Raw genomic sequence first — 24,621 nt, forward strand, 5'->3', positions numbered from 1 at the left:
GGCTGATCTGTATTTAACTCCATTCACCTGCCTTGGCTCCATATCCCTTAATACCCTTGTCTAGCAAAACTCTATCGCTCTCAGATTTAAAATTATTAAGTGAGCTAGCATCTACTGCTTTTTGTGATACCGATCAGGTGTCCGACTAAGTGAATCTCTACAACAGAAATCTACTTCGGTGACAATTAAATAACAAAACAAATTACCTTAATAATCTGCAATCTCTCCTTGTTGTTTTTGGGAATCTTTTCACTCCTGACTAGCTCGATGTTGAATCCATCTCCTGAGTGACCAACAATGTCGTACTAAAAGAGATAAAACAGACCATCAGATGGAGTAAATGCTGGACATGCCTCCGGGGTAATGGTGCTATTGAGTGTTGCTCGGTGTTGCTTAGCAATCCCAGCATTTAGTACAAACTTTTGAAGAAAAGACTGTGTTGCAAACCTTGATCTTTTCTGATTTTAACTCTCAGTGACACTTTCATTTCTGTTAAAGGTGAGTAAACAAACTGCTGGAACTACTTACAACAATAAAGGGGGTGCAGAAACAGAGAGACCTGGGGGTGTACAGAGACAGATCTTTGAAGGTGGCAGGACAAGTTGATAAGGCTGTTAAAAAAGTATAAATAGAGCCATAGAGTACAAATGCAAGGAAGTTATGATAATAAATCTTTATAAATCTCTGGTTCGGCCTCAGCTGGAGTATTGCGTCCAATTCTGGGCACCGCACATTAGGAAGGATGTCAAGGCCTTGGAGAGGGTGCTGAGGGGATTTACTAGAATGCTACCAGGGGTGAGGGACTTCAGTTATGTGGAGAGGCTACAGAAACTGGGATTCCACTTCAGAGACTTGAGCCCATAATCTAGGCCGACACACCAGTGCAGTACTGAGGGAGTGCTGCACTGTTGGAGGTGCCGTACTTCAGATGAGACGTTAAACCGAGGCACTCTCAGGTGGATGTAAAGCATCCCATGGCAGTATTTGAAAAAGAGCAGGAGAGTATCCCCAGTGTCCTGGCCAACATTTATCCCTCAACCAACATCATTAAAACAGATAATCTGGTCATTATCACATTGCTGTTTGTGGGATCTTGCTGTTCACCAATTGTCACGTTTCCTACATTACAACAGTGACTACACTTCGAAAGTACTTCATTGGCTGTGAAGTGCTATGGGACGTCCTGAAGTGGTGAAAGGTGCTATAGAAATGCAAGTTCTTTCTTTTATTTAAAGGTTTTAAACTGGAATCTCCAAACTGCAGCATTCCATTCGCTCTTTTTACTGACATTGAACATGTGTTCATACAGGCTCAATTTCTCTAAATTAAGTTTCTACTTTGTCTTAAGCCCTTAAATCGCTTTTCATCCATGCCCTGTTGTGTATGTTACCATTGGCCACCTTTAAAACCATGCTACCCCACATGCTCTCGAGATTCATCCTTGTTCCAGTTGCTACATTCTGTGCGACTGCCCAAATGGACTCGTCTCGGCAGCTTCTGCAAATAAGGCTCTCTATCCCATAAGAACATAAGAAGTAGGAGCAGGAGTAGGTCATACGGCCCCTCGGGCCTGCTCCGCCATTCAATAGGATCATGGCTGATCCGAACTTAAGACTCACGTCCACTTCCCTGCCCTCTCCCCGTAACCCCTTATTCCCTTATCTGCTAGGAAACTGTCTATCTCCGTTTTAAATTTATTTAATGTCGCAGCTTCCACAGCTCTCTGAGGTAGCAAATTCCATAGATTTACTACCCTCTGAGTGAAGAAGTTTCTCATCTCAGTTTTGAAACGGCAGCCCCTTATTCTAAGATTATGCCCCCTAGTTCTAGTCTCACCCATCAGTGGAAACATCCTCACCGCATCCACCCGATCAAGCTCCCTCACAATCTTATATGTTTCGATAAGATCGCCTCTCATTCTTCTGAATTCCAATGAGTAGAGGCCCAACCTACTCAACCTTTCCTCAAAAGTCAACCCCCTCATCTCCGGAATCAACCGAGTGAACTTCTCTGAACTGCCTCGAGAGCAAGTATATCTTTTCTTAAATATGGAAACCAAAACGCAGTATTCCAGGTGTGGCCTCACCAGTGCCCTGTATAACTGCAGCAAGGCTTCCCTGCTTTTATACTCCATCCCCCTTGCAATAAAAGCCAGGATTCCATTGGCCTTCCTGATCACCTGCTGTACCTGCATACTAACCTTCTGTGTTTCATGCACCAGGACCCCCAGATCCCTTTGTACTGTAGCACTTTGCAGTTTCTCTCCATTTAGATAATAACTTGCTCTTTGATTTTTTCTGCCAAAGTGCATAACCTCACACTTTCCAACATTATATTCCATCTGCCAAATTTTTGCCCACTCACTTAACCTGTCTATGTCCTTTTGCAGGTTCTTTATGTCCTCCTCACTCACTGCTTTCCTTCCCATCTTTGTATCGTCGGCAAACTTGGATACGTTGCACTCGGTCCCTTCCTCCAAATCGTTAATATAGATTGTAAAGAGTTGGGGTCCCAGCACTGACCCCTGCGGAACACCACTAGTTACTGATTGCCAACCCGAGAATGAACCATTTATCCCAACTCTCTGTTTTCTGTTAGATAGCCAATCTTCCACCCATGCCAGTATATTGCCCCCAATCCCGCGATTTTTTATCTTGTGCAGTAATCTTTTGTGTGGCACCTTGTCAAATGCCTTTTGGAAGTCCAAATACACCACATCCACTGGTTCCCCTTTATCCACCCTGCTTGTTACGTCCTCAAAGAATTCGAGCAAATTTGTCAAACATGACTTCCCCCTTCGTAAAACCATGCTGACTCTGTCCGATTAAATTATGCTTATCCAAATGTCCTGTTACTGCTTCCTTAATAATGGACTCCAACATTTTACCAACCACAGATGTTAGGCTAACTGGTCTATAGTTTCCAGCCTTTTGTCTGCCTCCCTTTTTAAATAAGGGTGTTACATTAGCAGTTTTCCAATCTGCTGGGACCTTTCCTGAATCCAGGGAGTTTTAGAAAATTACCACCAATGCATCCACAATCCCTACCGCTACTTCTCTCAAGACCCTAGGATGTAAGCCATCAGGTCCAGGGGATTTATCCGCCTTTAGTCCCATTATCTTACCGAGTACCACCTCCTTAGTGATTTTAATCGTGTTTAGCTCCCCCCCCCCTATAGCCCCCTGTTTGTCCAGTGTTGGGATATTTTTAGTGTCCTCTACTGTAAAGACTGATACAAAATATTTGTTCAGCGTTTTTGCCATCTCCATGTTCCCCACCACTAATTTCCCGGTCTCGTCCTCTAAGGGACCAACATTCACTTTAGCCACCCTTTTTCTTTTTATATAACTGTAGAAACTCTTGCTATCTGTTATTATATTTTTTGCTAGTTTACTTTCATAATCTATCTTCCCTTTCTTAATTAATCTTTTAGTTATTCTTTGCTGGCTTTTAAATGCTTCCCAATCTTCTATCCTCCCACTAGATTTGGTTACTTTATATGCCCTTGTTTTCAGTCGGATACCATCCTTTATTACTTTACTTAGCCACGGATGGCTGTCTTTTCTTTTACGCCCTTTTTTCCTCACTGGAATATACTTTTCTTGAAAGTTGTGAAATATCTCCTTCTGTTCCCATCATTCCCCTTTCCATTAACATCTAGACGATTGCTCCAGGGAACATAGGAACAGGAGGAGGCCAATCAGCCCCTCGAGCCTGTTCCCTCTTTCAATTAGTTGTCATTTTCCAAAATTTCCTAGATTCGAGAACAGTTCCCGCAGATTGGAAGGTAGTAAATGTAACCCCACTATTTAAGAGAGGAGGGAGAGAGAAAACGGGGAACTACAAACCAATTAGCCTGACATCAGTAGTAGGAAAAACGCTAGAATCTATTATTAAGGACGTGGTAACAGGGCACTTAGAAAATAATAATAGGATTGGGCAGAGTCAACACCAATTTATCAAAGAGAAATTGTGTTTGGCGAATCTGTTAAGAGTTTTTTGAGGTTGAAACTAGCAGGATAGATAAGGGAGAAACCAGTGGATGTGGTGTATTTGGATTTTCAGAAGGCATTCGATAAGGTGCCACACAAGAGATTATTAAACAAAATTAGGGCTCATGGGATGGCGGTAATATACTAGCATTGATTTTGGATTGGTAATGGACAGAAAACAGAGAGTAGGAATAAACGGGTCATTTTCGAGTTGGCAGGCTGTAACTAATGGGGTACCGCAAGGATCAGTGCTTGGGCCTCAGCTATTCACAATCTACATCAATGATTTGGATGAGGGGACCAATTGTAATCTATCCAAGTTTGCTGATGATACAAAGCTAGGTGGGAATGTAAGTTGTGAAGAGGATGCAAGGAGGCGTCAAGGGGATAGAGACAGGCTAAGTGAGAGGTCAAGAGCATGGCAAATGGAATATAATGTGGAGAAATGTGAAGTTATCCACTTTGGTAGGAAAAATAGAAAAGCAGAGTATTTTTTAAATGGTGAGAGATTGGGAAATGTTGGTGTTCAGAGGGACCTGGGTGTCCTTGTGCACGAATCACTGAAAGTTAACATGTAGGTACAGCAAGCAATTAGGAAAGCAAATAGTATGTTGGCCTTTATTACAAGAGGATTTGAGTATAAGAGTAAAGACAACTTACTGCAATTATATAGGGCCCTGGTGAGACCACACCTGGAGTATTGTGTACAGTTTTGGTCTCCTTACCTAAGGAAGGATATACTTGCTATAGAGGGAGTGCAATGAAGGTTCACCAGACTGGTTCCTGAGATGGGGGATTGTCCTATGAGGAGAGATTGAGTAGACTAGGCCTATATTCTGTAGCGTTTAGAAGAATGAGAGGTGATCTCATTGAAACATACAAAATTCTTACAGGGCTTGACAGGGTAGATGCAGGGAGGATGTTTCCTCTGACTGGGGAGTCTAGAGCCAGGGGCCACAGTCTCAGAATAAGGGGTCAGCCATTTAGGACTGAGATGAGGAGAAATTTCTTCACTCAGAGGGTGGTGAATCTTTGGAATTTTCTACCCCAGAGGGCTGTGGAGGCTCAGTCGTTGAGTATATTCAAGATAGAGAGCGATAGATTTTTGAATATTAAGGGAATCAAGGGATACGGGGATAGTGCAGGAAAGTGGAGATGAGGTAGAAGATCAGCCATGATCTAATTGAATGGCGGAGCAGGCTCGAAGGGCCAAATGGCCTACTCCTGCTCCTATTTCTTATTGTTCTTATTAGATCATTGCTGATCCATATCTTAACTCCAAGTACCCGTCTGTAACCCATAATACCCTTGCCTAATAAAAACCTATCAATCGCTATCCTCTTCTCCCTCCTGTAATCATTCCAATACGCCTCCAGCTGCACAGTAATTATACAAAGAGGAGGCTGCAGTATGAACAGTAAACTAACTATTACCACACACCTTTCATTCAGGGATCTCACAGGATGAATCACTTTGCGTCTGTGCACTTACCGAGCTAAAAACCAAACTGTGCCAATAAGGAACCTGATGCAGCTGAGCCTGGGTGTGGTCACTGAGCACACACTTCACAGTGCAATATGTACATAATAAACCAGATTCATTTAAAGTCGGCTTGTTTGGATTCATTTGATTACAGGACATCCAATCTGGGTGTTCTGGCTGCATCAGTTGCATGTGACTATTAAATCCATTCAAACAGCCTCACGCTAACATAGAATTGTAGAATTACAGCCCTCTGGACTCAACATAGAGTTCAACAATTTCAGATCATAACCTCGGCCCCTATCACATATATTTTTTATCCACACTTTTTGTGTGTGCTTTTTTTTTCCACATGGCAGCTGTCTTTCATTCTGCCAGCGCAATTCACACTCCATCTCGAGCCATCCTTTGTTTCTTAACCTGCCCCATTACCACCGCCTCTTGCCTTGAATATCTCTTAATGCCTCTTTACTTCTCCTGCCTTCCATCCTATCACAGACCTTCCCACTTGTTCTTTCATCCCCTCCCCCATTTCCCAGCCCCTAAACTTGCTTTAAAATCTGTTCCTTTTCCTGCTTGTTTCCAGTTCTGACGAAAGGTCATCGACCTGAAACGTTAACTCTGTTTCTCTCTACACGGATGTTGCCTGGCCTGCTGAGTTTTTCCAGCGTTTTCTGTTGTTATTTCAGATTTCCAGCATCTGCAGTATTTTGCTATTGTAGAATCGTAGAATGTTCCAGCGCAGAAACAGGCCATTTATCCCATCAAAACGTGCGTGGTTTATGTCCCCATGAACCACCCAGTCACATCCTTCACTCTTCGTAAGCGCTGTAGAATCTAAACAAGAAGTTATAGGCTGGACACGCACAAGAAATGCCACGTTCTCTTCACACTCCCCGTCTGATTATTTGCAAGTAATATTTGCTCCTTGTCAAGTTGTTTACAGTGATGCATTTTTCTTCTCCGATTCAGTGTTGTGAGGGTGGGAATTTGAAGAGAATGTCAGTTTTGTGTGTGCGCATGTGTTGGGGCATGTGTTTGGATTAACGTGTGTGTGTGTGTTGGGGTATGCGCGTGTGTTGGGGTATGCGCGTGTGTTGGGGTATGCGCGTGTGTTGGGGGGCGCGTGTGTTGGGGGGCGCGTAGGTTGGGGGGCGCGTAGGTTGGGGGGCGCGTAGGTTGGGGGGCGCGTAGGTTGGGGGGGCGCGTAGGTTGGGGGGCGCGTAGGTTGGGGGGCGCGTAGGTTGGGGGGCGCGTAGGTTGGGGGGCGCGTAGGTTGGGGGGCGCGTAGGTTGGGGGGCGCGTAGGTTGGGGGGCGCGTAGGTTGGGGGGCGCGTAGGTTGGGGGGCGCGTAGGTTGGGGGGCGCGTAGGTTGGGGGGCGCGTAGGTTGGGGGGCGCGTAGGTTGGGGGGCGCGTAGGTTGGGGGGCGCGTAGGTTGGGGGGCGCGTAGGTTGGGGGGCGCGTAGGTTGGGGGGCGCGTAGGTTGGGGGGCGCGTAGGTTGGGGGGCGCGTAGGTTGGGGGGCGCGTAGGTTGGGGGGCGCGTAGGTTGGGGGGCGCGTAGGTTGGGGGGCGCGTAGGTTGGGGGGCGCGTAGGTTGGGGGGGCGCGTAGGTTGGGGGGCGCGTAGGTTGGGGGGCGCGTAGGTTGGGGGGCGCGTAGGTTGGGGGGCGCGTAGGTTGGGGGCGCGTAGGTTGGGGGCGCGTAGGTTGGGGGGCGCGTCGGTTGGGGGCGCGTCGGTTGGGGGGCGCGTCGGTTGGGGGGCGCGTCGGTTGGGGGGCGCGTAGGTTGGGGGGCGCGTAGGTTGGGGGGGCGCGTAGGTTGGGGGGGCGCGTAGGTTGGGGGGCGCGTAGGTTGGGGGGCGCGTAGGTTGGGGGGCGCGTAGGTTGGGGGGCGCGTAGTTTGGGGTGTGTGTAGGTTGGGGTGTGTGTAGGTTGGGGTGTGTGTAGGTTGGGGTGTGTGTAGGTTGGGGTGTGTGCATATACACGTCCAAGTGGGGATTGGATATGGCAGGTTGGGATAAAATACTTTCCAAGTAGGATTAGAGAATGAGAAGTTTTAGTCTGATGAAGTGAGTTAATAGCTTCTTTTAGAATTTGCCTCGTCTCTCTGCTTTGCTCTAAATCAGGTCCTGGCTTGCTGCCCATTCTCTGGGGGAACGTGTTGGAGTGAATGCCGAGCACAACCCTTGTTGCGTGGAAGCCTTTACTGTCAGTTCTGCCGCTGCAAATAACTCTGCTCATTGCTACCCAGCACAATGTGTGGACACAGGCCACTGTTCACTTGCTCCACCTCCCATCTCCAACCAGAGTGCAAGGGGCCATTTCTCTCTTCACCACTTTGTGCATGAGAAGAAAAGGGAGATGATAGTTCTGGGGAATGGAATATCTTTCATTTCTGCTCAGTGACAACATCAAAAACACCTCAGTCAGATTGGAATGAAGCAGATTGGTCTAAACCTGGGACCAATGCACAGAACCTCCTCCCTACAGCCCTTTGGCACCTTCAGTTCATTTCTCTTTACGGGCTGTTTGAGTGAAACTATAGAACTGACGTCAATTTGTTTTGAACTGGAGACTCGCCATCTGGCACTTTGTGGCGATGGCTTCTAGCAATTCCACTTCGTTGATCAACTGCTGTCAGGTGAGACGGGCTCGATTACCTGTCTGATTTCAGAGTGGGTGATGCGCTAACTTACTGTCCCTAATTTACAGAACAAACGGGAAACTGTTCAACCTTCGTCGCCTTCAGTCCCGATCCAAGGTCGTCCCATCCTCTGTCGTCGAATTACAGTATGCAGACGATGCTTGCGTCTGCGCTCACTCGGAGGTCGAACTCCAAACCATCGTAAACACCTTCACCGAAGCGTACGAGAGCATGGGCCTTACACTAAACATCTGTAAGACAAAGGTCCTCTACCAACCTGCCCCCACCACACAGTGCTGCCTCCCGATTATCAAAATCCATGACAAGGCCTTGGGCAACGTGGACCACTTGCCATACCTCGGCAGCCTACTGTCAACAAGGGCAGACGTCGACGACGAAGTCCAACACCGCCTTCAGTGTGCCAGTGCAGCCTTCGGTCGCCTGAGGAAGAGAGTGTTTGAAGACCAGGACCTCAAACCCGGCATTAAGCTCATGGTCTACAGGGCAGTAGTGATACCCGCCTTCCTGTATGCCTCAGAGACATGGACCATGTACAGCAGGCACCTCAAAGCACTGGAGAGGTACCACCAACGCTGCCTCCGCAAGATCCTGCAAATCCATTGGCAGGATAGGCGCACCAACGTCAGTGTTCTTGCTCAGGCCAACATCCCCAGCATCGAAGCTCTGACCACGCTGGGGATGTTGGCCTGAGCAAGAACGTCTCCCCTCTAGTTCTTTTGCCAGTTATTTTAAATCTATGATCTTTGGTTACGACCCACTTGCCAGAGGAAATAGTTTCTCCCTGCTTGCTTCATGAAAACCCCCTGTAATGTTTAATACTTCCATTAGGTCTCCCCTTAACCTCTCTGATCTAAGGAGAACAATCCCAGCTTCTCCAATCTCTCCACATCATGAAAGTCCCTCATTCTTGGTATCATCCTGGTAAACCTCCTCTGCGCCCTCTCCAGGGCCTTGACATCCTTCCTAAAGTGTGGTGCCCAGAATTGGACACAATACTCCAGCTGTGGTCTAACCAGTGATGTGTAAAAGTTTAGCATAACTTCCTTGTTTTTGTATTCAATGCCCCTATTTACAAAGCTAAGTATCCCATACGCTTTAGAATCATTGAATGGTTACAGCACGGAAGAAGGCCATTCGGCCCATCGAGCCTGTGCTTTCTTAATCACCTTATCAACTTGCCCTGCCGCCTGCAAGGATTTGTGAATGTAGTGATGTATGTGATCTGTAAAAAGAAAAAATTATCATTGGAAATTTATTCACGGTTGTGTGATTAAAATCTAATTTTTCATTATTTGAATTTGCACTTGGCAATCAGCACAGACATACAGCTGCAGAGGACATCAGTTCAATCAGATAACAGGAACTGGCCTAACAGGTATGAACTCGTGCATTAAGGACCCTGGGGGAACATCTGGCAGCATTTCACAACCCCAGAGGCTGAGGTTCCAAGGCACTTCCCAGCCGAAGTGTTACTTCTGAGGCATTCATTGCTGATTTGGAAGAAAACTCGACAGCCAATTTGTGCATAGCAAGCTCCCATAAGGGGATAGTGCAGGAAAGTGGAGTTGAGGTCGATGATCAGCCATGATCTTATTGAATGGCGGAGCAGGCTCGAAGGGCCAAATGGCCGACTCCTGCTCCTATTTCTTATGTTCTTATAAACATCAATGAGCTGAATAAGCAGTGAATCTGTTTTGGTGGTGTAGGTTGAGGAATAAATGTAGGCTTGCACATCCCTGCTTTTCTTCAAATAGTGCACCCAAGCAGGCAGATGGGGCATCCGTCAACATCTCATCTGAAAGACAGGACATCAACCGCACTACTGGAGCGAGGGAACGAGATGTGGGGTAGTGTGTGAGAAGAGCCTTCAGCACCTCCCCAACCATCTGAAACATCGCGCCATTCGAGCTGGTCACTTGTTACAATGTAAGTTTTGCCTTTTCCAAAATCACTCATAGGAAGGATGGTAGGAACACAGGAACAGGAGGAGGCCATTCATCTCCTCCAGCCTTTTCACCATTCAATTAGATTATGGCTGATCTGTATCTTAACTCCATCTACCCGCCTTGGTTCCATAACCCACAATACCCTTGTCTAACAAAAATCTATCAATCTCAGTTTTGAAATTTTCAATTGACCCCCAGCCTCAACAGCTTTTTGAAGGAGCGAGTTCCAGATTTCCACTGCCCTTTGTGTGAAGAAGTGCTTCCTGACATCACCCCTGAACAGCCCAGCTCTAATTTTAAGGTTATGCCCTTTTGTTCTGGACTCCCCCACCAGGGGAAATAGTTTCTCTTTATCGAGCTGATCAACTCCTTTAATCATCTTAAACACCTCAATTACACCACCCCTTGATCTTCTGTACTCAAGGGAATACAAGCCAAGTCTATGCAACCTGTCCTCATAACTTAAATGTTTTAGCCCCGGTATCACTCAATATGATACCTCAAGCTCAAGCCAATAACATTAGCAAAAAGCCTTTTGACAAATCTGGAGCATTATCTCCTCCTGATCTTGACTAATATTCGCAATATTCTTTAGTCTGTGATTTCAAGCAGTTTAAGCTCTGCGCAGTTGTATTTCGCCGGGTGTTCTGTGTGCTGCCTGCTGGTACACGCGAATGAGCACGCGCCCTGCTCAATCCAAAGGCTGCAGTGGGTTGCAAACTGTGCTCTTTCTTCACCTTAACTCAAAACATGGCTCCTTTTCCTTCAGCACTGTGCTTACAAGACAGGTCCATGATATCACTTTGAAAGGCCAATTAAGGCACTTCCAGACCCACCCCTGATTAGACCCAACTTCTTTGCCACTTTGACTCCATCCTCAGGTTCATTTTATATTTTTGCTTTGCATGCCCACTCACAACAAAAGTAGATTCATTCTTTGTGCGGTGTTGTCTGAATTAAACAGCTTTGACCCATTTTGGCCAGGTCAGTTCTCTTGGCCAAGAAAGACTGGTTTACACGGTTCATTAGTTGAGGAAGTGACCATGCTCACTGAGTTCAAAGCTGTCCAGCGCTTGCTGAAACTGACTGAGCTAAGGTCCAGAGGGTCGACCAGCGACATTTGCAAAGTAACATTTTTTCAGAAGCACAGAAAGTAACAACGCTTGGCTGTAAAGCTCATGGATGGGAAAACTCTGAACGTGGTAAATTTGAGAGGAAAATGGTTTGACAATTTGGCTAAGAGGCAAATGATAGGCTGAAGATCTAGTGGGAGTAGCTCAAGGGTGAGTTACACAGTGTATTAAAGGGATGTTCAACTGACATATATAACAGCATAAAGACTGTCGATGTGGCTATTCTATAAAACAGCTTGAATTGTTATGTACAAGTTACTGAAAACAAGTCAGAAAAAGCAGCCGTGTTTATTAATTATGAAATTATGAGGGGTTTTGACAGAGCAGATAGGGATAAAGTGCTTCCACTGGCAGGAGGGTGAGCAGCCAGAGAACACAGATTTAAGGCAAATGGCAAACAAAATCCTGGGGAGAACCTTCTTTACACAACGAGTTGTTACGACAGGATGCCTGAAGGGCCGGTGGAAGCAGATTCTTAGTAACTTTCAAAAGGGAATTGGATAAATACTTTAAGGGGAAAAATTTGCAGGACTGTGAGGAAAGAGCAGGGGAGTGGAACGAATTGGAGAGCTCTTTCAAAGGGAAGGCACAGGCACGATGGGCCGAATGGCCTCCTTCTGTGCTGTATGATTCCATGTTCTCCTATTCTTATCAACTTTCCAAAACACCAAATCAGCTGGCTGAGTTTAACAGTGACCTTTACCTTAAATTTCTGTTCGTAGTTTTCAAAGGCTTCCAAGACCATGCAGACAGCCTCCATGGAGCGTTCCAGCCTGCCATCAACTCCGTTGAAGCGATACATGCTGCCAGAGACATCCACAAGCAGCCGCAAACGTTTAGGTTTTTGTTGGGGACTACCGAGCTGGAGAGACAGGCAGAATGTGTTCAATTAGATCAGAATCCAAAACAAATCAAACCGCACCGCCCATCCCCCCCCATCTCTCCCAAGACCTCCTTCGATCTGTCTGGAGGTGACCAAAAGCATAATGAAGGGGTCCTATTTTTAGTTGACCAGTTTGGAATGTAGCCTAGCCCCACAGGACACAAGCATTTCCTCTTACGGGCAATACTACTAATATTTCATGAGGTCCACCCAGACTGATACTTAAACAAAAACAAATCAAATTACACCGGTGAGGCCTGAAGCAATTAGAAAGAAGTTCCATATGGTGCCCCCAGGTTGTGAAAGACATCCATAGACCCTCCAGACATCACATGTAGGTGCTCGGTGTCAACTGGGCACAATCTATCGCTCAAATGTGGGCAAGCACTCAGGCAAGGCTGGTGCAGCTATCCTACCCATCTGGGCTTGTGGGTGCTGGAGCTGCCTAGCTCCTCAGAATCGAATGTAAACATAACAAAAGAGATTTCCATTAGTGATGACGGCAAAGGGGAAAAGATTTGGAGGCAATTGCTGACTATTTTCTGAAAGTTTCCTGTCAATCGGAAGCTGTTGTGGTGTGAACATTGGGAAGACCGAAGCCATCACCTTCAGCCCACCACAATCTCCATACCCTGCCTACTGATTCCATTCCCCTCCGCGGCTACTGCCTCGGGCAGAACCAGATTGCGTGCAACCTCGGCATCCTATTCTACAGCAGAAGATCTTGTTTTTGTAAAAGTTCTGATAAAAGAAAACTACTGACTCAGAAAATTGCCAAATTGTTCAGGATATGAAGGGTTATTGAGTCAGAGATTATCCTGGGTCTTGGTACGTGTTCACCGGTGTAGCGGGTACCGGAAAATCGGAAGGGTTCCTTTACAGTCGAGTGTACCGACGCTCCCCACCTCCGATTTTCCCATATCTGCTGTGCTCTGGCGACACAGTGCAGGCAGGCATAGACCCAGGAAACTCAACCCTTAAAGCTACTTTTATACAGACTCCAGGAGACCAGTGAGCCAGTGCGAGTGTGTGAGCCAGTGAGTGTCAGTGAGTGTGTTTGCCAGTGTGAGAGTGTGGTAAACCACTGTTATACCTGTCTGTATGTGTATCCACTAGGTACAGGTCTGGACATGCCTCGGCTGACTCCTCCCACTATTCCAGGTATATAAGTGACTACCTCCCAGTCCCTTAGTATTCTGGACGGGTCGACGACTCGAGACTAGACCTTCATTCTTTAGTTAATAAAAGCCTGGTTGTTACTCGCTTAACCTCAGTCTTTTGAGTAATTGATGGCGCATCAGAGAGCCAGTGTGAGTCAGTGAGTGTGTGAGCCAGTGTGAGTGTGTGAGTCAGTGGGAGTGTGCGAGTCAGTGTGAGTGTGCGAGTCAGTGCGAGTGTGAGAGTCAGTGAGTGTGTGAGCCAGTGAGTGTGTGAGTCAGTGTGAGTGTGAGTGTGTGAGTCAGTGAGTGTGTGAGTCAGTGAGTGTGTGAGTCAGTGAGTGTGTGAGTCAGTGAGTGTGTGAGTCAGTGAGTGTGTGAGTCAGTGAGTGTGTGAGTCAGTGCGAGTGTGAGCCAGTGAGTGTGTGAGCCAGTGAGTGTGTGAGTCAGTGTGAGTGTGTGAGCCAGCGAGTGTGTGAGCCAATGAGTGTGTGTCAGTGTGAGTGTGTGTCAGTGTGAGTGTGTGAGCCAGTGAGTGTGTGTGAGCCAGTGAGTCAGTGTGAGTGTGTGAGCCAGTGAGTGTGTGAGCCAGTGAGTGTGTGAGCCAGTGTGAGTGTGTGAGCCAGTGTGAGTGTGTGAGCCAGTGAGTGTGTGAGTCAGTGCGAGTGTGAGTCAGTGCGAGTGTGAGTCAGTGTGAGTGCATGAGCCAGTGCGAGTGTGAGAGTGAGTGTGAGCCAGTGTGAGTGTGTGAGTGTGAGCCAGTGTGAGTGTGAGCCAGTGTGAGTGTGTGAGCCAGTGTGAGTGTTTGAGCGTGAGCCAGCGAGTGTGTGTCAGTTAGCCACCGAGTGTGTGAGTCAGTGAGTGTGTGTCAGTGTGAGTGTGTGAGCCAGTGTGAGTGTGAGCCAGTGTGAGTGTGAGCCAGCAAGTGTGCGAGCCAGTGAGTGTGTGTCAGTGTGAGTGTGATCCAGTGAGTGTGTGAGCCAGTGTGAGAGTCAGTGTGAGTGTGTGCCAGCGTGTGTGTCAGTGAGTGTGTGAATCAGTGTGAGTATGTGAGTCAGTGAGTGAGTCAGCGAATGTGTAAGTCAGTGAGTGTGTGAGCCAGTGCGAGTGTGAGCCAGCGAGTGTGCGAGTCAGTGAGTGTGTGAGCCAGTGAGTGAGTCAGTGAGTGTGAGTCAGTGCGAGTGTGTGAGCCAATGAGTGTGTGAGCCAGTGCGAGTGTGAACCAATGAGTGTGTGAGCCAGTGCAAGTGTGCACCAATGAGTGTGTGAGTCAGTGAGTGTGTGAGCCAGTGAGTGTGAGCCAGTGTGAGTCAGAGTGTGTGAGCCAGTGAGTGTGAGCTAGTGAGTCAGTGAATGTGTGCCAATGAGTGTGAATCAGTGTGAGTGTGAGCCAGCGAGTGTGACCCAATGAGTGTGTGAGTCACTGAGTGTGAGCCAGTGAGTGTGTGTCTCTGAGTGTGAGAGTCAGTGTGAGTGTGAGCCAGTGTGAGTCAATGAGTGTGTGTCAGTGAGTGTGCGAGCTAGCGAGTGTGTGAGTCAGTGCGAGTGTGTGAGCCAGTGTGATTGTGTGAGTGTGTGAGCCAGTGTGTGTGTGTCAGTGCGAGTGCGTGTCAGTGCGAGTGCGAGTCAGTGTGAGTGTGAGCCAGTGAGTGTGTGAGAGTCAGTGCGAGTGTGTGAGCCAGTGAGTGTGAACCAGTGAGAGTGTGAGCCAGCAAATGTGCGAGCCAGTGCGAGTGTGTGAGCCAGTGTGAGTGTGTGAGCCAGTGTGCGTGTGAGCCAGTGCGAGAGTGTGAGTCAGTGCGAGTGTGTGCCAGTGAGTGTGAGCCAGTGTGAGTGTGAGCCAGTGTGAGAGCCAGTGTGAGTGTGTGAGCCAGCAAGTGTGCAAGCCAGTGCGAGTGTGTGAGCGTGAGCCAGCGAGTGTGTCAGTGAGTGTGTGTCAGTGCGAGTGTGTGAGCCAGTGAGTGTGAGCCAGTGAGTGTGTGTGTGCCAGTGCGTGCATGAGCCAGTGTGAGTGTGAGCCAGCGAGTGTGCGAGTCAGTGAGTGTGTGAGCCAGTGAGTGAGTCAGTGAGTGTGAGTCAGTGCGAGTGTGTGAGCCAATGAGTGTGTGAGCCAGTGCGAGTGTGAACCAATGAGTGTGTGAGTCAGTGCAAGTGTGAACCAATGAGTGTGTGTCAGTGAGTGTGTGAGCCAGTGAGTGTGAGCCAGTGTGAGTCAGAGTGTGTGAGCCAGTGAGTGTGAGCTAGTGAGTCAGTGAATGTGTGCCAATGAGTGTGAATCAGTGTGAGTGTGAGCCAGCGAGTGTGACCCAATGAGTGTGTGAGTCACTGAGTGTGAGCCAGTGAGTGTGTGTCTCTGAGTGTGAGAGTCAGTGTGAGTGTGAGCCAGTGTGAGTCAATGAGTGTGTGTCAGTGAGTGTGCGAGCTAGCGAGTGTGTGAGTCAGTGCGAGTGTGTGAGCCAGTGTGATTGTGTGAGTGTGTGAGCCAGTGTGTGTGTGTGTCAGTGCGAGTGCGTGTCAGTGCGAGTGCGAGTCAGTGTGAGTGTGAGCCAGTGAGTGTGTGAGCCAGTGAGTGTGTGAGCATGTGAGAGTCAGTGCGAGTGTGTGAGCCAGTGAGTGTGAACCAGTGAGAGTGTGAGCCAGCAAATGTGCGAGCCAGTGCGAGTGTGTGAGCAAGTGCGAGTGTGTGAGCCAGTGTGCGTGTGAGCCAGTGCGAGAGTGTGAGTCAGTGCGAGTGTGTGCCAGTGAGTGTGAGCCAGTGTGAGTGTGAGCCAGTGTGAGAGCCAGTGTGAGAGCCAGTGTGAGTGTGTGAGCCAGCAAGTGTGCAAGCCAGTGCGAGTGTGTGAGCGTGAGCCAGCGAGTGTGTGTCAGTGAGCCAGCGAGTGTGTGTCAGTGAGTGTGTGTCAGTGCGAGTGTGTGAGCCAGTGAGTGTGAGCCAGTGAGTGTGTGTGTGCCAGTGCGTGCATGAGCCAGTGTGAGTGTGAGCCAGCAAGTGTGTGTCAGTGAGTGTGTGAATCAGTGCGAATGTGTGAGTCAGTGAGTGTGAGCCAGTGAGAGTGTGAGCCAGCAAATGTGCGAGCCAGTGCGAGTGTGAGCCAGTGTGAGTGTGTGAGCCAGTGTGTGTGTGAGCCAGTGCGAGAGTGTGAGTCAGTGCGAGTGTGTGCCAGTGAGTGTGAGCCAGTGTGAGTGTGTGAGCCAGCAAGTGTGCAAGCCAGTGCGAGTGTGTGTCAGTGAGCCAGCGAGTGTGTGTCAGTGAGTGTGTGTCAGTGCGAGTGTGTGAGCCAGTGAGTGTGAGCCAGTGAGTGTGTGTGTGCCAGTGCGTGCATGAGCCAGCGTGAGTGTGAGCCAGCAAGTGTGTGTCAGTGAGTGTGTGAATCAGTGTGAATGTGTGAGTCAGTGAGTGTGAGCCAGTGTGAGTGTGAGCCAGCGAGTGTGTGAGCCAGTGAGTGTGAGTCAGTGCGAGTGTGTAAGCCAATGAGTGTGAGAGCCAGTGCGAGTGTGAACCAATGAGTGTGTGTCAGCAAGTGTGTGAGCCAGTGAGTGTGAGCCAGTGTGAGTCAGTGAATGTGTGATTCAGTGTGTGAGTCAGAGTGTGTGAGCCAATGAGTGTGAGCCAGTGAATGTGAGCCAGTGAATGTGTGAATCAGTGTGAGTGTGTGAGTCAGTGAGTGTGAGCCAATGAGTGTGTGAGTCAGTGAGTGTGTGAACCAGTGAGTGTGAGCCAGTGAATGTGTGAGTCAGTGAATGTGTGAGTCAGTGAGTGTGTGAGTCATTGAGTGTGAGCCAATGAGTGTGTGAGTCAGTGAATGTGAGCCAATGAGTGTGTGAGCCAGTGAATGTGTGAGTCAGTGAGTGTGTGTGAGTCAGAGTGTGTGAGCCAGAGTGTGTGAGTCAGATAGTGTGAGCCAATGAGTGTGAGTCAGTGAGTGTGAGCCAATGAGTGTGTGAGTCAGTGTGTGAGTCAGTGAGTGTGAGTCAGTGAGTGTGAGCCAATGAGTGTGTGAGTCAGTGAGTGTGAGTCAGTGAGTGTGAGCCAATGAGTGTGAGTCAGTGAGTGTGAGTCAGTGAGCGTGAGCCAATGAGCGTGAGTCAGTGAGTGTGAGTCAGTGAGTGTGAGCCAATGAGTGTGTGAGTCAGTGAGTGTGTGAGTCAGTGTGAGTGTGTGCCAATGAGTGTGTGAGTCAGTGAGTGTGAACCAATGAGTGTGTGAGCCAGTGAGTGTGTGAGTCAGTGAGTGTGTGAGTCAGTGTGAGTGTGTGCCAATGAGTGTGTGAGTCAGTGAGTGTGAACCAATGAGTGTGTGAGCCAGAGTGTGTGAGCCAGTGAGTGTGTGAGTCAGTGTGAGTGTGAGCTAATGAGTGTGTGAACCAATGAGTGTCTGAACCAGTGCGAGTGTGTGAGCTAGTGAGTGTGATTCAGTGAGTGTGAGCCAGTGAGTGTGTAAGCCAATGAGTGTGTGAGTGTACGAGCCAGTGTGAGCCTGCTCCTAGTCTTTATGTCTTCATGTCCACTTTCTACCAGTATAATTGAACTTAGGAGTCGACAGGAAATTGATTTATCACCAGAGGACTAGAGAATTGCAAATGTTACCCCCTTGTTCAAAAAAGGGTGCAAGGATAAACCCAGCAACTATTGGCCAGTCAGTTTAACCTTGGTAGTGGAGAAGCTTTTAGAAACGATAATCAGGGACAAGTTAACAGTCACTTGAACAAGTGTGGATTAATTAAGGAAAGTCAGCACAGATTTGTTAAAGGCAAATCGTGTTTACATAACTTGATTGAGTTTTTTTGATGAGGTAACTGAGAGGGTTGATGAGGGCAATGTGGTTGACGTGGTGTACATGGACTTCCAAAAGGTGTTCGACAAAGTGCCACATAATAGGCTTGACAGAAAAGTTGAAGCCCATGGAATAAAAGGGACAGTGGCAGCATGGATACAAAATTGGCTAAGTGACAGGAAACAGAGAGTAGTGGTGAATGGTTGTTTTTTGGACTGGAGGAAGGTATACAGTGGTGTTCCCCAGGGGTCGGTTCTAGGACCACTGCTTTTCTTGATATATATTAATGACCTGGACTTGGGTGTACAGGGCACAATTTCAAAATTTGCAGATGGCACAAAACGTGGAAGTATAGAGAACAGTGAGGAGGATAGTGATAGAATTCAAGGGGACATAGACAGGCTGGTGAAATGGGTGGACATGTGGCAGATGAAATTTAACGCAGAAAAGTGCGAAGTGATACATTTTGGTAGGAAGAATGAGGAGAGGAAATATAAACTAAATGGTACAATCCTAAAGGGGGTGTAGGAACAGAGAGACCTGGGGGTATATGTGCACAAATCATTGATGGTGGCAGGGCAGGTTGAGAAAGCAGTTAAAAAAGCATACGGGATCCTGGGCTTCATAAACAGAGGCATTGAGTACAAAAGCAAGGAAGTTATGATGAACTGATGTTCCCACATTACAACAGTGATTACACTTCAAAAAAAGTACTTCATTGGCTGTAAAGCACTTTGGGTCATGAAAGGTGCTATATAAATGCAAGTCTTTCTTTTTCTTTCTGAACCTTTATAAATCACTGGTTCGGCCTCAACTGGAGTATTGTGTCCAATTCTGGGCACCGCACTTTAGGAAGGAGGTGAAGGCCTTAGAGAGGGTGCGGCAAAGATTTACGAGAATGATTCCAGGAATGAGGGACTTCAGTTACATGGATAGACTGGAGAAGCTGGGGTTGTTCTCCTTGGAGCAGAGAAGATTGAGAGGAGATTTGATAGATGTGTTCAAAATCATGAGGGGTCTGGACAGAGTAGACAAAGAGAAACTGTTCCCATTGGCGGAAGGGTCGAGAACCAGAGGACACAGATTCAAGGTGATTGGCAAAAGATCCAAAGGCGACAGGAGGAGAAACTTTTTTACTCAGCGAGTGGTTATGATCTGGAATGCACTGTCTGAAAGGGTGGTGGAGGCAGATACTATCCTGGCTTTCAACAGGGAATTGGATAAGTACCTGAAGGAAAACAAATTTCAGGGCTATGGGGAAAGGGCGTAGGAGTGGGACTAGCTGAAGTGCTCTTGCAGAGAGTTGGCACAGGCTCGACGGGCCGAATGGCGTCCTTCTGTGCTGTAACCATTCTATGATTCTATAACTCCGGGAGCTGGCTTACAGAATCTGGCTCCTGCACTCCAAATGAAAGAGTGGTGTTGTAGCACCTTTACTGTTGACTTTTTATTATTATATTCAGTCATGCACAACAGGTCCTCTGGCTTCACCCATAATTAGGACTTTAATCTCACTCATTTCTTCAAATTTCAAGGGATTGGTTGATGATGAGCTCTCTGGTTTGAAGTTATTTACCCCTCTCCAGATCCTCTGCACTATGATAGTAGGCACAGCTCCCACGCCAAAGCTCCTCTGCCAGCAGACACTGGGAGTGGAGCGAGGGTGGGTGGGTGGAGGGTGACACACATGCGGCTGAAGACTTTCCCTTCCTCCCTGTGGGAATGTGTCCAAGGCCTCCCCTTCTGGGGTGCTTTGTAACAGGAGTCCCTTTTGTTTAAAGCATGCTAATTTTATCTGACATCGCACTCGCAATATGATGAACTCCTTTAGACACGGAACTTCAAAGTTGGAATCTGTACAAAAGAAGAGAAACTGTCCCGTCAGTTCAGTGTGACACTGAGGGTCAGCTTCTCAAAGATAAGTAGCTTGGGCTCTTGGGGTCTGAAGGGGCTCACAGTGGAGTGAGCACTGTATCTGACAAACTAAAGACAGACAATAGACTTCAGAAGGGGAATAAAAAACTTTAGTCACTAATCCACAGCCAAGGAATGCAACGAGAAGCATTAAATAATACAAGTTACAATATTAAGATGCTTAATGAGAATGTAGTACCGTTTCCAATTATTGGCTGATATTGTAATTGCAGATGGTGTCATTCCGATTAATGAGATGCTCTATTATATGGGACAATTAACCAAATGTTTCACTAACCTCTCTAACCTGAAGCAAACCCTAATGAACTAAATGGCATTGTTTCAGCTATTTGTCCAATTTTGAGAAACTCCTCTCGAAGAAACTGCAGGTTTCAGGGCAGTTTGATACTAAAGCCCTTCCAGATGTGGTATTTACAATTGAAGTGGCAAATATTGCTCAGCCTAGAACAACAGCTGTTGTTTGTTAATCGGAACTGAATGGTTCTGCTAGTTAGCTTTAGGATGTATTTATGTAATTAACAGTTAATGGAGAAACATTGGCCCGAATCTTGCTGGAGTGGGGCATCTTGCAGAGTGCCCGGTCAGTTCCTGCAGCTTTCAGCTTGCTGGATTGAGAAACAAACAGAGGAACGACAGAGAAGAAAATAGGGTGAATTAGAGTCAAATCCGGTACAGAAGGAGAAATAAAGAGATGGAAAGAAAGATGGATTAAGAGAGAGAGAGAAAAAGAGACAGAAAAGAAAAAAACTTAAAAAGTTTTAAATTTAACATTTTTTAAATCTTTAAGAAGAATTGACTACCTACAGGAATGAGACTCAACAGTTTACATTGTTCCCTTTCTGGGCCAGAGAGGTTGATTGGCATTGCAGCAACAGTTAACACATCATTAAAAGGTACTTATGCTGTTAAGTTCCAGCCATAACAGCGGCGAGTTTAATGGGGAAATCCTGCAAGTTCTCAATAACGGGGAGGCTAAGGGTGAGATGCCGTTTGTGCAAAGCAAATGGCGGAGTGGCGTAAATTGAGCAGTAAGTTCCGGAAATTTGCAACTCACGTATCTCACCTTCCCCTGAATTTGCTGGTCGAGTTGTACTTCAATAACGGCGTACGTTGTGAACTCGCTGTTATTTTTCCAGCAAGATTTGGGCCATTAGCATTTACAGACTGTTCACCCATAAACACAGGCAAACTGACCAAAATCTCAAAAACAAGCAAAATATTCCAGTGGATTCTTTTCTATGGAACAATTATTGTAAGGGGTGGAGGGAGAGACAGTGGAGGGAGAGTCAGCAGGGGGAGAGACAGTGGAGGGAGAGACAGTGGAGGGAGAGACATCGGAGGGAGAGATAGCGGAGGGAGAGACAGTGGAGGGAGAGACAGCGGAAGGAGAGACAGCGGAAGGAGAGACAGCGGAAGGAGAGACAGTGGAGGGAGAGTCAGCGGGGGGAGAGTCAGCGGAGGGAGAGTCAGCGGGGGGAGAGTCAGTGGAGGGAGAGACAGTGGAGGGAGACTGCGGAAGGAGAGACAGCGGAGGGGTGAAGGGCAATATTTCCTCTAATTCTTTCTGACGCCACGCGAGCCATTCAAAATGCTGCACACGCGGTTTTTGCATTGACAAGCCGGCTGCGCGGGATCCCTGGAGTGTTACGCGACTGAGCCGCTTAAGGGGAACGTTGGTGAAGGGACAGTTAGTGGAGGGGTGAAACTTTCCCCATTTTGACATTTAATCACATGAGTAAACGGGGTTTCCCGAGGTGATGTTTCTGGAGTGGGGACAGTCCAGCCCAGCTCTGTCTCTATTATTAAAATGGTTCGGCAGCACAGCCAACAGTGTGGGAAAGCTCCCGTTCTTCTCCTGGTGCGTGAGGCAAAGAATTGGCTCCGTGACCTCCCACAGGAAATGATGGCCAATCCCTAACCTCACCTATCAAAACCGGGTTCTTTCCTCTCAGACTCACTTCAGGCTCCTGCTCTCCTCTGCGCTTATAAATGGCCTTCTCTCCCACCAAGCCATCGATTATTTTGGTATCGTCGAGCTCTCCAACAGACTGGTGTCGTAGCCATTGTCTCTCTTTGCCTTTTGCCTGTTAAAGACATGAGGAAATGAAGGGTATTTTAATGAAGTGTTGAAGTTCTATTTAACTACACAGCCATGCACTTTCTTTCAATTAGAAACATTTTACAAAAATTATTTCTTAAAAAATCCCCAAAATCCACCTATGGGAATTATTTTAAATAAGCCCCGGCATCCTATAATGCATTTTCATGAGTTGTGATGTTTGCAGCATCCATATGCAATCAGAAACACCAATGACATCAAATTTACAGAACACAAACAGGCTATTCAGCCCAACTGGTCTGTGCCGGTGTTTATGATCCTCTCGAGCCTCCTCCCACCTTACCTCATCTCACCCGATCAACAGAACCTTCTGTCCCTTTCTCCCTCGTGTTTATCGAGCTTTTCTTTGAATGGATCTATACTATTTGCAGCAACCACTCCCTGTGGTAGCAAGTTCTACACTCTCACCACTCTCTGGGTAAAGACCTTCCTCTTGAATTCCTCATTGGATTTATTAGTGGTTATTATCTGTTATTTAAGGCCCCTAGTTTTGAACTCCCCCACAAACATTAGCAAATTAGTTGGATTAGATGTTGTGCACATTCAAACAATGCTTGAACATCCACGACTGGAGCTCAGGAAGAGGTGCTTATTTCCAACGAGCAAATGGAGACTGAACAAAGACAGTTCACGGAGAGGTAATGTGCAGCAGCTATCATTCAGGCTGAATTGAAGTACGGGGAAAGCTCTGTGCAGCAGGGAGTGGTGCTGGAGGGCAGCAGGGCTCAAAGGGTCAGGATTACAGAGTTGTAGCCCTACCTGTGATCCCATGCTCACTCAGAGACTTGTTCCCTACTGAAGGGAAGGCTGAGCTTGGCAATAGGAATTTTGTATCCCCCTTTAAAGGGCAATGCCATGCCTTAAAGGCTGGTGGAAGCAGGTTCAAAATAACTTTCAAAAGAGAATTAGATAAATACTTGAAGGGGAAAACTTTTTGCAAGGCTATGAGGAAAGAGGTGAGTGGGACGAATTGGATAGATCTTTCAAAGAGCTGGCACAGGCACGATGGGCCGAATGGCCCCCTTCTGTGCTTATCATTCTATGTTTAAAGGAGGTTTCATGTGGGATGGAGGAACAGGAAATCAAGAGATGATTATGACGAGGCAAAAAAATACTGTTTCAACTGCCATTATTTTGCAGTGAGTTTGGCGATGTTTAAAAAGCTGAGGGCAATAATAAACCATTCGATTCCAGTATACAGAGGAGCTGGGCCACCAGAGGGGCACCTCACGGCTGCTTACTGTTTGTGGGAGAGTGTGGGGAGTGGGAGGGAACACGGTAACAGGACCCTGATTTGCATATTTAGGCAGCTGAACAATTGCATCAGGTGGGCCTGAGGCCTCAGTGGGGCGACCATGATTCCCTCCTCCTGCCCCAGCACTAATTTTCAACTGCCTGCTGCTTGTTTTCAGGTGAGGACCGGGGTAGCCGGCAGTTTATAATCAGCCCTCACAGTTTGAGTAATTCACACGAACTCACATCAAGTCCCATTCACCCATCAGCCCTGTGCTCGCTGACCTACATTGGCACCCGGTCCTGCAACAAATCATAGAATGGTTACAGCACAGGAGGAGGCCATTCAGCCCGTCAAGCCCGTGCCGACTCTCTGCAAGAGCACTTCAGCTAGTCTCACTCCCCCGCCCTTTCCTCATCCAGTATCTTCACTACCTCCTCTTTCACTACGACTTGGTTTTAAAGTTCTCATCCTTGTGTTCAAATCCTTCCATGGCCCCGCTCCGCCCCTCTCTATTCTCTGTAATCTCCTCCAGCCCCACAAACCCCCGAGATATCTGCGCTCCTCTAATTCTGCCCTTTTGAGCATCCCTGATTATAATCACTCAACCATTGGCGGCCGTGCCGTCTGTTGCCTGGGCCCTAAGCTCTGGAATTCCCTGCCTAAACCGCTCTGCCTCTCTTTCCTCCTTTAAGTCGCTCCTTAAAACCTACCTCTTGGTCACCTGACCTAATATTTCCTTATGTGGCTCGGTGTCAAATTTTGTCTGATAACCCACCTGTGAAGCGCCCTGGGACGTTTTACTACGTTAAAGATGCTATGTAAATACAAGTTGTTGTTGCACTTGTGCATTAATCTGAAGGTATAACGCAACCTTGCACATAGCACCAGCTGAGCTGAGAATGGCCACAGAGTTAGCAAGGGGTTATTGTTCTAGCAGCTTCTGTCTGGAGAGTCAGCACCAGCCAATGTCTGAGAAGGCTACCTCAGTCTTCAATGGAATAAAATTAACCTTAACCCTGATTGACATGAATCTTGTCATTCATGTGGAAATGACTTATGAAATGATACTGGGCGGCCTGTTGGTGGCGCTGTCCAGGGAGAGTATAAATACTCGGGCATGGGCCCAGCTTGCTCAGGACATTCTTTAACAGGAACTAGTGAAGGACACAACTAGATCTCCATGTTGAAAAACAGTTGATTAAAGCCTTGTTTAATACTTAGACCAAGTGCCTAGTAGTTTTCTTACGTCACTGATTAGGCAAAATTTTAATAAAAAGATCACATGTCCCTTGGCAGTG

The 24,621-nt window shown here is 47.4% G+C and overlaps 1 protein-coding gene across 1 annotated transcript in view; it reads right to left on the minus strand.

Moving 5' to 3' along the window:
• vwa8 (von Willebrand factor A domain containing 8) overlaps positions 1 to 24,621 on the minus strand; it is a 458,807-nt gene that overhangs the window by 16,818 nt on the left and 417,368 nt on the right. The window contains exons 42-44 of the mRNA XM_086006090.1: positions 21,926 to 22,051; positions 11,922 to 12,080; positions 207 to 305 (exon numbers count right to left, since the gene is read on the minus strand). Coding sequence (XP_085862216.1) covers positions 207 to 305; positions 11,922 to 12,080; positions 21,926 to 22,051 — 384 coding nt within the window. The remainder of the gene's footprint in view (positions 1 to 206; positions 306 to 11,921; positions 12,081 to 21,925; positions 22,052 to 24,621) is intronic.

The sequence above is a fragment of the Somniosus microcephalus genome, chromosome 14 (genome assembly GCF_052327205.1).
Source record: "Somniosus microcephalus isolate GS21.2 chromosome 14, FLI_Smic_1.0, whole genome shotgun sequence".
NCBI lineage: Eukaryota > Metazoa > Chordata > Chondrichthyes > Squaliformes > Somniosidae > Somniosus > Somniosus microcephalus.